The sequence below is a fragment of the Corella eumyota genome, chromosome 2 (genome assembly GCF_963082875.1).
Source record: "Corella eumyota chromosome 2, kaCorEumy4.1, whole genome shotgun sequence".
Lineage (NCBI taxonomy): Eukaryota > Metazoa > Chordata > Ascidiacea > Phlebobranchia > Corellidae > Corella > Corella eumyota.
The window spans coordinates 20,021,036-20,034,214 of NC_137491.1; the positions used below are offsets into that span (position 1 = coordinate 20,021,036).

The window sequence follows — 13,179 nt, forward strand, 5'->3', positions numbered from 1 at the left end:
AGTTAAAATTAATTTTCTTCTTTTAATTGTTTTGCTTTCTTGACTGTTCTATGACGTCATAAAATATAATCCTTATATATATATTTCTTGATATTCCACAATATAAGCTCATTGTTTTTGTTAATGACGTCATATTAATAAAATTGTTTAATATTTCTAGATCTTTAACATTCTAGACTAATAGTTTTTGTTAATGACGTCATATTAATAACATTGTTTAATATTTCTAGATCTTTAGCATTTAGCGACGTCATAATAGATTCTATTCTTTTGTTGCTGAATTGTTGAAAATAGTCTTAAAAACCGACAAGTTTACTTGATATAAACTTGTTAAATAATAAACTACCTTCTATTATAAGGTTTAGACAAAGAAGAGCTGTTCTAGAAATCTGGAATTTCTTCTGTTAGTTTAAAACCCGGGGCCGAAAGTTGAGATTTTCAGTTAAGCAACGCGAGCGCTTCTCTCGCTAAGATTAAGCAACTGAACGCTGCCTTAAAACACTTTGATTTAAAAGGTTCCTTAAAGCAATTTCTAATTTTACTTAAAATTTGTTTTAAATACAAACATAGCATTTTTTAAATAGAAATTTTCAGTTACAATTCCCTTTTTCAAAACACAAATTCTTGTGGTTTTAAGCCTAACTTCTTTTTTAAATAATAATAACAACAACATTGCTTTATTTGAGAATTCTTCAGCTTATTTATATATAATAAGTGATAGTTATGTTAAAACTAACATAGACAAGAAATATAATTTAAAGAAAAACGATTAAAAGAATCATGGGTATGTAATATTACTTAAATAAATAAAAACATAATAGCAAAAAAACTTTAAATTCAATTCAAAAACATGGTTATTAAATTAAGATGGTTGAGGCTGGAAGGTAAAAACAACGATTAAAATTACCTAAAGAGTTATAACTCATAAAAACAAACAAAATTTGAAGTAGAATTTAAGAAGTAACATTTTAAGTAAAAGTAGTAACTTGAAAAAAAAAATTCATAAAAACATTATAACCGATGCCTGATTCTGAACAAAGTTTGTTTGTAAATCAGTTAAACAAATTACATTAATCTTTAATTTATTACTTTACTAAATAAAAATTTAAACATACTAGTAAAAATTAATTCCGGTTCCTTTATTTTCCTTTTCCTTCATTTTCCGTTCCTTCATTTTCCGATTCCTTCATTTTCCGTTTCCTTCATTTTTCGTTCCTTCATTTTCCGATTCCTTCATTTTCCGTTTCTTAATTTTCCGGTTCCTTCATTTTCCGTTCCCTCAATTTCCATTCCCTCATTTTCAGTCGAACCAACTCAACAATATTAAATCCCTTAACAATAGTGAGCCAATTTTAAAACAACGTTTTATACGAAACTAATGTAAAGGTTCATCAATGTAAAACTGATGTTAAAAATTAATAAAAATTTAAAACTGATGTTAAGCTTATGTAAAAGTTTATTTTTTCAAATATAAACAAAATATTCGATAAATAAGTCCCATACAAAGCAAACAAGGTTATGTTTGTCGTACAAAGCGATACTGTTCTCTCACATTAAATTTATTCAGCCATAACACATATCACCACAGTCAACAAAGGAAGCGTACCGTTTTACTATAAGTTTTCAAATACAAGTTTTAAGTTTAGTTTGTAAAACCAGTTAGCAAAATTATGGACAACTTAATTTCTATCGAAGGAACGACTAATATTGGTGAAATCAAGTATGTGAGAAAAATCAAACCTGATCTAAATGCTTATGCAGCCAGGTAAGTTAAATATATTATGACTATTTTATAAGTGGGATGGTTATTGAAGTTTATAATAATACGTTTGCAGAAAACGAGAAAACTTTAATGACGTCACTATAACGTGTGGGGGTATATCAATCCCAGCAAACAAAATGGTTTTGGCTTGCAACAGTCTCTACTTTGAAGCAGCTTTTGACGTTCCAGTAAGTTTACATAAAAATAAATTTAGAAACTAAATATTTTTAAATTTAAAGTTACTTAAAATTTTTTGTTTTTAAATTTCATAAAAAGAATATCCATGTTCTGCAATTTAGTTACTTAAAGAACAACAACAAGACAATGCCGAGTCTTTAAACAATACTAGAGTAAAATAGCAAAAACCAATGTTTTCAGATGAAAGAAAGATATTCAGGTTCAGTGGAAGTTGAAAAAATTGACGCAACATCCATGAGATCAATTATTGATTATATTTACAACGGAGAAATTAAAATAAACGTCACCAATGTTTGCCAATTGCTCGATGCTGCTGAATATTTGCAAATAGAAGGTAAACTCTGTCAATATTTGTAGGAAAAAATAAGGGTATGTGTTTAAACTACTTCTTTTTTTCTCTTTTTTACAAATTGTAAATAATTTACAGATTTGAAAGATGAATGCATTACTTATTTGCAAAATGCAGTTACTTGCCAAAACTGTTTTAGTGTTCGCTTATTGGCTGATCGTTACCATAGCGACAAGCTTAGTGATGACGTTAAATCATTCATGCGCGATAATTTTTCTGAGATTCTGTCACGTGATGAGTTCAAGAAATTGGAAGAAAGAGATTTTTGTTTTTTGTATTCAGTTTGCACAAATGTGAGTTACTTTTAATATGAAATGTATTAGTCCTATTTTTTTTATAAAAAGTTATAACATATATGTAGTCAGTACTTTGCTAGCACATTTAATTTCAAAAACGACAGTTGTTTACCACAGAAATATTATTGAGTAATTATTAAAATATTTTGGTTGTAATTTAATGTAAGATTTTTTGGACTTGTTGCTTAAATTATAAATTTAACGCTATATAGTTTTTGTATATATCTTTATATCAATGCGAAAAGGTCGAATGCGAAATGCGACCTAAACATAGAGTAAAAAGTTACCTCGACCCAGTCTAGAGTTGTTTGTGGCAGTTTTGGATATTATAGATTATAATTTCCCGATAATCAGGCTGCTGATTAAGTGCTGGCTCAGCAGAAGTTTATACCGCTTATAGCGATTTACTCAAGGGCGCTATACCATAAGATCACCGGGGATCAAATAAAGGAACTCATATAGTGTACGAAGTGTTCTGACCACTACACAAAGCTGCCGGTTTATATTGTAAGTTCAAAGTGATAATATTGCATTGATCTTTATTTTATATTAACAAGATGACATTGTACAAAGCTGTTGTTGAATGGATCAAGTTTAAATTCGACGAACGTAAGGATCGCTTCCTTGAAGTTTTGGAGAAAGTGAATTTAAAACTTTGTGAACTTTCTTTGCAGTTTCTTAACAATGTTGTTGTACAAGAGGTTTGATTTAAACAAATAACTAATAACCAGTTTAATCACACAAAACATAATTTGAGTTAAATTTAGGAATTTATCCGGGAAAACAAAGTTTACATGAAAGCTGTTAGTGAAGCGATGAAAGCTTTGTCGACAAAAGGTAAAATTTGTTTCCCCCAAGAATGCAGATAAGGTACAATTTTTGAAAAAACTATTGTTATTTATGCAACAGAAAACTTGCTTATCATCGGTGGAGATGATGGCTACAATAAAGTTACTCAATTCAACATTCCTTCCAACAAGTTTACTCAACTACAGGTAAAAACATATATATTAGTAAAAGTAAATAAATAATTTGTAATAAAAATAAATTTTTCAGTTAAACAAATTTTACTGCGTAAGAATTTATTTTATATGCGTTTTAAGTTGATATTTTGTTTGTTAGGAACTTCCAGAAGGCAGATCCCTTCATCGATGCGTGACGTTGAACGATTTTGTTTACGTCATTGGTGGGCGGGCTGACGATGGTGAAACCTCACTTGCTACAGTTTATAGAATGAACATGAAGGGCAATCCCCTAACTTGGAAGCAAGTTAAATCAATGAACTCAGTCAGAAATGTCGCAGGAGCGGCAGTTCTTAACGGTAATATAATTTGTTACTGTATCATATTCATTAATGTTATCACAATTAAAATAAGGTGATTTAAGGTTTAACTTTTGAAAGGCAATTTAACGTACAAATATATCATTCTTTAATCAGGATTAATTTTTGTAACTGGAGGATATTCGAGACCAAATTATTTGTCCTCTGGAGAATATTATTTGGAAACACTGAATATTTGGCACAAAATAGCTGACATGAAAAGTCAAAGATTTGGCCACAAACTAGTTAACCTTAAAGGTATATTTTGTTTTCCTAATTTCTATAAAATTCAGTACAAATTAAAATTTACCCAATTAAATTAAAATTTTGTGATGTTATGCCACCAGAAAGGTAACTATAATTTACACCTTATTTTACCAGGATATTTATATACGATCAGTGGGTTTAGTGACAATGGAGTAACCAACACAGTCGAGAAATACAATCCAAAGGAAAACGAATGGAGATTCACTGCCTCCCTACAAACTGCACGCAGCACGTTTGTTGCTACGGCAACCGATGACGCAATTTATGTCATGGGTAAGCATAATTATTTTAAAGACGAAAAAACTCTTTTAACCTTATTAATGTTTTAAATTTAGGAGGCTTTGATGGCGAAAACAGATTAAAATCCACTGAAAAATATGACGTCATCGGTGACGTATGGACCAACCTTACAGACATGATTACTGAGAGAGCTTGTTTTTCAGGATGCTTGATTCAAAACAAGATCTACATCGTTGGAGGGTAAGATGTTGCAATTTTTAGACAAAAAGTTATATTATATATTTATATTAACTCATTTTTAATAAAGTCACTTATTTAAAAAATGTGCATCTATAGTAAGAGGCTGATATTATCAATAATCTTCACAAATCAATCATAAAAATTCTAATGAGTTTTTTTTTATTATAGATTAGACAACGACAAACAAGTTGTTAAATCAATCCACAAATACGACATAGAAGAAGACAAATGGTTCATTGTTACAAACACAGAAGAAAAATACTACAATCACACAGTCGTTTCTTTTTAAAATGTATTTATAGCCTGATTCCCATAAATTTATGTTCTGATTAAATCACTGTTAAATTTAATTATGTAGCACTTAATCAATTTCTCGATATTTTTCATGTATACGATTATGTTTTATTACTGTATTTTATTGATATTATTTTAGTTTTTATCACGTAAAAAATATCAACAATCTTATTTTTAAAATTTTATTTATACCATGAGCCAAAAAGCTGATACAAAAATGTAGACAAGCTATATGACGTCATTTAATTAACATGAAGTCAATTTAGGCTATACTGACGTCACCTTAGCACGATTTGTTTTTAAAACCGTTTGGTTAAAGTCGATCTAAAAAAATAAATAAAAAAAATAAATATTTAAACCTGTATACTTATAGTTATAAAAATTGATAATTTTTTTAATCAATAAAAATATGTTTTAAATTCAGTTGAAAAAAAATATTTTAACAAATTTAAACAAATTTCAAATAAATACCTTTTAACTTATTTAGGTGTAGCTTTTCTTTTGCCAAAAAATATGGGTTTCTCCCAAACAATAGCTTAAATATACCCACATGGATATATATGGTTAATTCTTGGGTTTCTGAAACAAAAACATGAAAATTATCATTTAATAAAAAAATACATATATATGGTTTACGTCACAATTAAAAGATAATTACGTCATCACTCGATAATAAACACATTTTTTTCTAATTAAACTTGGAAAACTTATCTTGAGCATTGGGCGTAAGAGCTTTCAGTTCCTATTTCGGTTGTAATCTTATCATTCGTGACGTAATTAATGATGACGTCACTTCCTGGTGATAAGATGTGAAAGTGATGTTGACTTATATCACTGGAATATTAAAGTAAATAAATTAAGTTTAAAGTAATAAAAATACATTTATATAAATATTAACATTTATGTTTACCTTTTTAATCAAAAACTGGTGTTATAAGTGACGTCATTTAACTTGTAATGTAGTGACGTCATCAACTGGTGATTGTTATATTGATGATATTGCATTAAATCTGTGACGTCACATGACGTAGAGGCTTAAGAATGTTTAAACTCCAGCAACAGAAAAGAAAAAATATTAAAAATTCGATAAATAGAAGATGACGGATTTGTTTCCAATAATTTGGTATACGTCACAATCTACGTCACAACCAGCAGCCATCCCTACTCTGCCAACTTACATTAAAAAATTGTCTGCAAATAAATTAAAGAATTAAAAAAAAAAATAAAAAAATATTTTAAAAGTCATAATATTAATAAAGTAATTAACATCATTAGTTTATTTTTACACATTTTGTATTAATTTCTATATTATATGTTAAAAATAACTCAAAAAATTAAATCTATAATTAACAAAACGTTTAAAAATTCGATGACGTAACAAAAATTATTAAAAATTTCAAACAAAAATTAATTTTACTAAAATTTCTAAAATAAACTTTACCTTATTAGGCGTAAGATCGACCTCAAGACTTCTTGAAGTTAAAATTAATTTTCTTCTTTTAATTGTTTTGCTTTCTTGACTGTTCTATGACGTCATAAAATATAATTCTCAATTATTTCTTGATATTCCACAATTTAAGCTCATTGTTTTTGTTAATGACGTCATATTAATATAATTGTTTAATATTTCTGGATCTTTAACATTCTAGAATGATAGTTTTTGTTAATGACGTCATCATAGATTCTATTCTTATGTTGCTGACTTGTTGAGAATAGTCTTTAAAACTGACAAATTTATTTGATATAAACTTGTTAAATAATAAACTACCTTCTACTATAAGGTTAAGACAAATAAGAACTGTTCTCGAAATCTGGAATTTTTTCTGTACCCGGGGCCGAAAGTTTAGATTTTAAGTTAAGCAACGCGAGCGCTTTTCTTGCTCAGATTCAGCATCTGAACGCTGCCTTAAAAAGCTTGATTCAAGAAGTTCCTTAAAGTGATTTCTATTTTCGCTTTAAATTTGATTTAAATACAAACATAGCATTTTTAAATAGAAATTTTTAGTTACAATTCCCTTCTTCAAAACACAAATTCTTGTGGTTTTAAACCTAACTTCTTTTTTAAATAATAATAACAACAACATTGCTTTATTTGGGAATTCTTCAGCTTATTTATATACAATTAGTGATAGTTTTGTTAAAACTAACATAGACAAGAAAAACAATTCAAAGAAAAACGATTAAAAGCATCATGGGTATGTAATATTACTTAAATAAATAAAAACATAATGGCAAAAAAACTTTAAATTCAATTCAAAAACATGGTTATTAAATTAAGATGGTTAAGGCTGGAAGGTAAAAACAACGATTAAAATTACCTAAAGAGTTAAAACTCATAAAAACAAACAAAATTTAAAGTAAAAATCAAGAAGTAACATTTTAAGTAAAAGTAGTAACTTGAAAAAAAAATTTACAAAAACATTATAACCGATGCCTGATTCTAAACAAAGTTTGTTTTTGAATCAGTTAAACAAATTACATTAATCTTTAATCCTTCATTTTCCGGTTCCTTCATTTTCCGTTCCTTCATTTTCCGGTTCCTTCATTTTCAGTCGAACCAACTCAACAATATCCCCTTAACATTAGTGAGCCGATTTTAAAACAACGTTTTATACAAAAATAATGTAAAAGTTTATTAATGTAGAACTGATGTTAAAAATTAATTAAAAAATTAAAACTGATTAATGTTAAAAGATTAAAACTCATGCAAAACTGATGTTAAGCTATATTCTTTTCAAATATAAACAAAAGACTCAATAAAAGTCACATACAAAGCAAATAAGTTTGTGTTTGTCGTACCAAGCAATACTTTTCTCTTACATTTAAGTTATTCAGCCATAAAACATATCACCACAGTCAACAAAGGCAGCGTACATCGTTTCACTATAAGTTTTCAAATACAAGTGTTTTAAGTTTACATTGTGAAACCAGTTGGCAAAATCATGGACAACTTAATTTTTATCGAAGGAACGACCGATAATGGTGAAATCAAGTATGTTAGAACAACCAAACCTGATCTAAATGCTTATGCAGCCAGGTAAGTTAAATATATTATGACTATTTTATAAGTAAAACTGTTATTTAAATTTATAATGATATATGGTTTACAGAAAACGAGAAAACTTTAACGACGTCACTATTAAGTGTGGGGGTGTATCAATCCCAGCAAACAAAATGGTTTTGGCTTGCAACAGTCTCTACTTTGAAGCAGCTTTTGACGTTCCGGTAAGTTTATGTAAAAGCTATAGACTAAATATGTTTAAATTAAATGGTCCTTAAAGTTCTTTGTTTTTAAATGTCATAAAAAATATCCTTTTTTTGCGATTTAGTTACGTTACATAAAGAACAACAACAAGACAATGTCAAGTCTTTAAACAATACTAGAGTAAAATAGCAAAAACTAATGTTTTCAGATGAGAGAAAGATATTCCGGTTCGGTGAAAGTTGAAAGAATTGACGCAACATCTATGAGATCAGTTATCGATTATATTTACAACGGAGAAGTTAAAATAAACGTCACCAATGTTTGCAAATTGCTCGATGCTGCTGAATATTTGCAAATAAAAGGTAAACGTTGTCAATATTTGTAGAAAAAATTAAGTATATGTGTTAAAACTATTTCTTTATTTCTCTTTTTTACAAATTGTAAATAATTTACAGATTTGAAAGATGAATGCATTACTTATTTGGAAAAAGCAGTTACTTGCCAAAACTGCTTTAGTCTTCGCTTATTGGCTGATCGTTACCATAGCGACAAGCTTAGTGATGATGTTAAATCATTCATTCGCGATAATTTTTCTGAGATTCTGTCACGTGATGATTTTAAGAAATTAAATGAAAAAGATTTTTGTTTCTTGTATTTAGCTTGCACAAATGTAAGTTACTTTTAATATGAAATGTATTAGTTCTATATTTTTTATATTAAAAGTTAGATGTAGTCAAAACTTAGCTAGCCTATCTAATTTTGAAAACGACAATTGTTTACAAGAGAAATATTATTGGGTAAATGTTAAAATATATTTTTTGTAATTTAATGTACGATTATTTGGATTTAGTGTTGATTTAAAAATTTTAAACTTTTCTAAGAATTTAAAATTATAATATTGCACTGATCATTATTTTAGATTAACAAAACGACTTTGTACAAAGCTGTTGTTGAATGGATCAAGTTTAAATTTGACGAACGTAAGGATCGCTTCCTTAAAGTTTTGGAGAAAGTGAATTTAAAACTTTGTGAACTTCCTCTGCAGTTTCTAATCAATGTTGTTGCACAAGAGGTTTGTAATAAAAATATTTTTTGTGTGTTATATTACCTTTCGCTTACAAAAAATATGTTTTTAGGAATTAGTCCAGAAAAATCTCAATTACATGAAAGTGGTTTGTGATGCAATGAAGGATTTGTCGATAAAAGATAATAAATGTTTGCTGTGGAGGTTTGATATAAATAAAATAAAGAACTTACTAACAAAATTTTAAACTTTATCACTAAACAACAGAAAACTTACTTATCATTGGTGGAACAGGTCGTTATAATAAAGTTACTCAATACAACATTTCGTCCAACAAGTTTACTCAACTACAGGTAAATACAGATATTAAAGAAAAAAAAGTTCGAATAAAAGTTAGTAAATTATTTTTTTTAAATGCATTTGACAATACCAACGAATATTTCTTTGTACAAAAAAAGTTTAAATTTACAGGAACTTCCAGAAGGAAGAAGTGCTCACTGTTGCGCAACAATAAACAACTTTGTTTACGTCATCGGTGGAGAGGCTGACGATGATGAAACCTCACTAGCTACAGTTTATAGAATGAACATGAAGGGAGATCCCTTAACTTGGGAGCAAGTTAAATCAATGAACACAGCTAGAGACGTGGCAGGAGCAGCAGTTCTTAACGGTAATATAATTTATTACTGTATCATATTTATTAATGTTATCACAATTAAAATAAGGTAATTTAAGGTTTAACTTTTAAAAGGCAATTTAACTTACAAATATATCATTCTTTAATTAGGACTAATATTTGTAACTGGAGGATATTTTAACCCAAATCATTTGTCATCTGGAGAATATTATTTGGAAACCCCGAATATTTGGAACAAAATAGCTGACATGAAAAGTCAAAGATATGAACACGAAGTAGTTAACCTTAAAGGTATATTTTGTTTTCTTATTTACTGTAAAATTCAGTACAAAATAAAATTTAACCAAATAAATTGAAATTATGTGATATTATGCTCTCAATAAGGTAACTATAATTTACACCTTATTTTACCAGATTATTTATATGCAATCGGTGGGTATGATGGTGATGAAGTATTAAACACAGTCGAGAAATACAATCTAAAGGAAAACGAATGGAGATTCACTGCCTCCCTACAAACTGCACGCAAGTGGTTTGTTGCTACGGCAACCGATGACGCAATTTACGTCATGGGTGAGCATGATCACTTTAAAAACAAAGAAAAACGTTTTTCAACCTTATAAATGTTTTAAATTTAGGGGGCCATTATGGTAAAAACAGATTAAAATCAACTGAAAAATATGACGTCATCGGTGACGTATGGACCAACCTTACAGACATGATTACTGAAAGAGATGGTTTTTCGGGTTGTTTGATTCAAAACAAGATCTTCATCGTTGGAGGGTAAGTTGTTGTTAATTTTATTAAAGATTTTTTGTTATTATTTTTTAATTTTCGATAAAGTCATTTATATAAAAAAAAGTTCATCTATAGTAAGAGGTTAATATTATCAAAAATCTTCACAAAATCAATCATAAAAATTTTAATGAGTTTTTTTTATCATAGGGTAGGTAACAACCAACGAGCAGTCAAATCGATCCATAAATACGACATAAAAGAAGACAATTGGGTCATTGTTACAAACACAGAGGAAGAATACTTTAACCACACAGTCGTTTCTTTTTAAAATTTATTAACAACTTGACTTTTAAATTTTATTATGTAGCACTTAATTAATTACTCGTTATTTTCCATGTGTACGATTTTGTTTTATTACTGTATTTTAATGTTATTATTTTAGTTTTTATCACGTAAAAAATATCAACTATCTTATTTTTACCATTTAATTTATACCATATGCCAAAAAGCTGATACAAAAATGTAGACAAGTTAAATGACGTCATTTAATTAACATGACGTCATTTAGGCTATACTGACGTCACCTTAGCACGTTTTGTTTTTAAAACCGTTTGGTTAAAGTCGATCTAAAAAAATAAATAAAAAAAATAAATATTTAAACCTGTATACTTATAGTTATGAAAATTGGTAAATTTTTTAATTTATAAAAACATGTTTTAATTGCAGTTGAACAAAAATATTTAACAAATTTAAATCAATTTCAAGTCAATACCTTTTAACTTATTTAGGTGTAGCATTTCTTTTGCCAAATATTATCGGTTTTTACCAAATAATAGCTTAAATATAACCACATGTATTTATATGGTTAATTCTTGGGTTTCTGAAACAAAAACATAAAAATTACCAATTAATAAAAAAGACGTATATATGGTTTACGTCACAATTAAAAAATAGTTACGTCATAAGTCGACAATATACAAAAATGTTTTTTAAAATAAACTTTAAAAACTTATCTTAAGCATTGGGCGTAAGAGCTTTCAGTTCCTATTTCGGTTGTAATCTTATCATTTGTGACGTAGGTAATGATGACGTCACTTGCTGGTGATATAAGATGTGAAAGTGATGTTGACTTATATCACTGAAATATTAAAATAAATAAATCAAAATTAAAGTAATTAAAATACAATAATATAAATATTTACATTCATGTTTACCTTTTTAATCAAGAACTGGCGTTATAAGTGACGTCATTTAACCTGTGATGCAATGACCATCAAATGGTGATTGTTATGCTGATGATATTGCATTAAATCCGTGACGTCACATGACGTAGGGGCTTAAGAATGTTTAAACTCCAGCAACAAAAAAGAAAAAAACTTGAAAATTAGATAAATAGAAGATGACGGATTTGTCTTTAATAATTTGATATACGTCACAATCTACGTCACAAACCAGCAACCATCCCTACTCCGCCAACTTACGTTAAAACATTGTCTGCAAATAAATTAAAAAATATTAATAACGAAAAAAAAAAAAAAAATATTAATAAAAAAATATTAATAATATTAATGAAGTAATTAACAGCATTATTTTACTTTTACACATTTTGTATTAATTTCTATATTATATGTTAAAAATAACTCAAAAAGTTAAATCTATAATAAACAAAATGTTCAAAAATTCGATGACGTAAAAAAAAATATTAAAAATTTCAAACAAAAATAAATTTTCAAAAAAATTTCTAAAATAAACTTTACCTTATTAGTCGTAAGATCGACCTCAAGACTTCTTGAAGTTAAAATTAATTTTCTTCTTTTAATTGTTTTGCTTTCTTGACTGTTTTATGATGTCATAAAATATAATTCTATGACGTCATAAAATATAATTTTTTGATTTTTTACAATATAAGCTCATTGTTTTTGTTAATGACGTCATATTAATATAATTGTTTAATATTTCTAGATCTTTACCATTCTAGACTGATAGTTTTTGTTAATGACGTCATAATGGATTCTATTCTTTTGTTGCTGAATTGTTGAGAATAATCTCAAAAACCGACAATTTTACTTGATATAAACTTGTTAAATAATAAACTACCTTCTACTTTAAGGTTCAGACAAATAAGAACTGTTCTAGAAATCTGGAATTTCTTCTGTTAGTTTAAAACCCGAGGCCGAAAGTTGAGATTTTCAGTTAAGTAACCGCGAGCGCTTCTCTCGCTAAGATTAAGCAACTGAACACTGCATTAAAACACTTTGATTTAAGAAGTTTCTTAAAGCAATTTCTATTTTTGCTTAAAATTTGTTTTAAATACAAACATAGCATTTTTAAATAGAAATTTTCAGTTACAATTCCCTTCTTTAAAACACAAATAATAATAATAACAACAACATTGCTTTATTAGGGAATTCTTCAGCTTATTTATATACAATTAGTGATAGTTATGTTAAAACTAACATAGACAAGAAAAACAATTTAATAAAAAAAGGATTAAAAGCATCATGGGTATGTAATATTACTTAAATAAATAAAAACATAATGACAAAAAAACTTTAAATTCAATTCAAAAACATGGTTATCAAATTAGGATGGTTAAGGCTGGAAGATA

The 13,179-nt window shown here is 27.6% G+C and overlaps 1 protein-coding gene across 1 annotated transcript; it reads left to right on the forward strand.

Annotated features, from left to right (window-relative positions):
- Window positions 1-1,670: 1,670 nt before the first annotated feature.
- On the forward strand, window positions 1,671-4,969 carry LOC145742640 (kelch-like protein 28). The gene is made up of 12 exons (XM_082560417.1): window positions 1,671-1,765; window positions 1,836-1,950; window positions 2,141-2,294; window positions 2,388-2,602; window positions 3,163-3,306; window positions 3,373-3,442; window positions 3,515-3,600; window positions 3,728-3,926; window positions 4,044-4,184; window positions 4,308-4,466; window positions 4,529-4,673; window positions 4,842-4,969. Exons 1-12 carry the CDS (start codon window positions 1,671-1,673, stop codon window positions 4,960-4,962), a joined length of 1,644 nt encoding a protein of 547 aa, XP_082416543.1. The 3' UTR covers window positions 4,963-4,969.
- The last annotated feature ends 8,210 nt before the right edge of the window (window positions 4,970-13,179 follow it).

Excerpts from the sequence above, each read along its gene's own strand:
- LOC145742640 (XM_082560417.1), top strand. The coding sequence starts at position 1,671 with ATGGACAACTTAATTTCTATCGAAGGAACGACTAATATTGGTGAAATC. Across the intron at positions 2,603-3,162 it reads TGTATTCAGTTTGCACAAAT|ATGACATTGTACAAAGCTGT; the intron begins GTGAGTTACTTT and ends TATATTAACAAG. Across the intron at positions 4,674-4,841 it reads AAGATCTACATCGTTGGAGG|ATTAGACAACGACAAACAAG; the intron begins GTAAGATGTTGC and ends TTTTTATTATAG.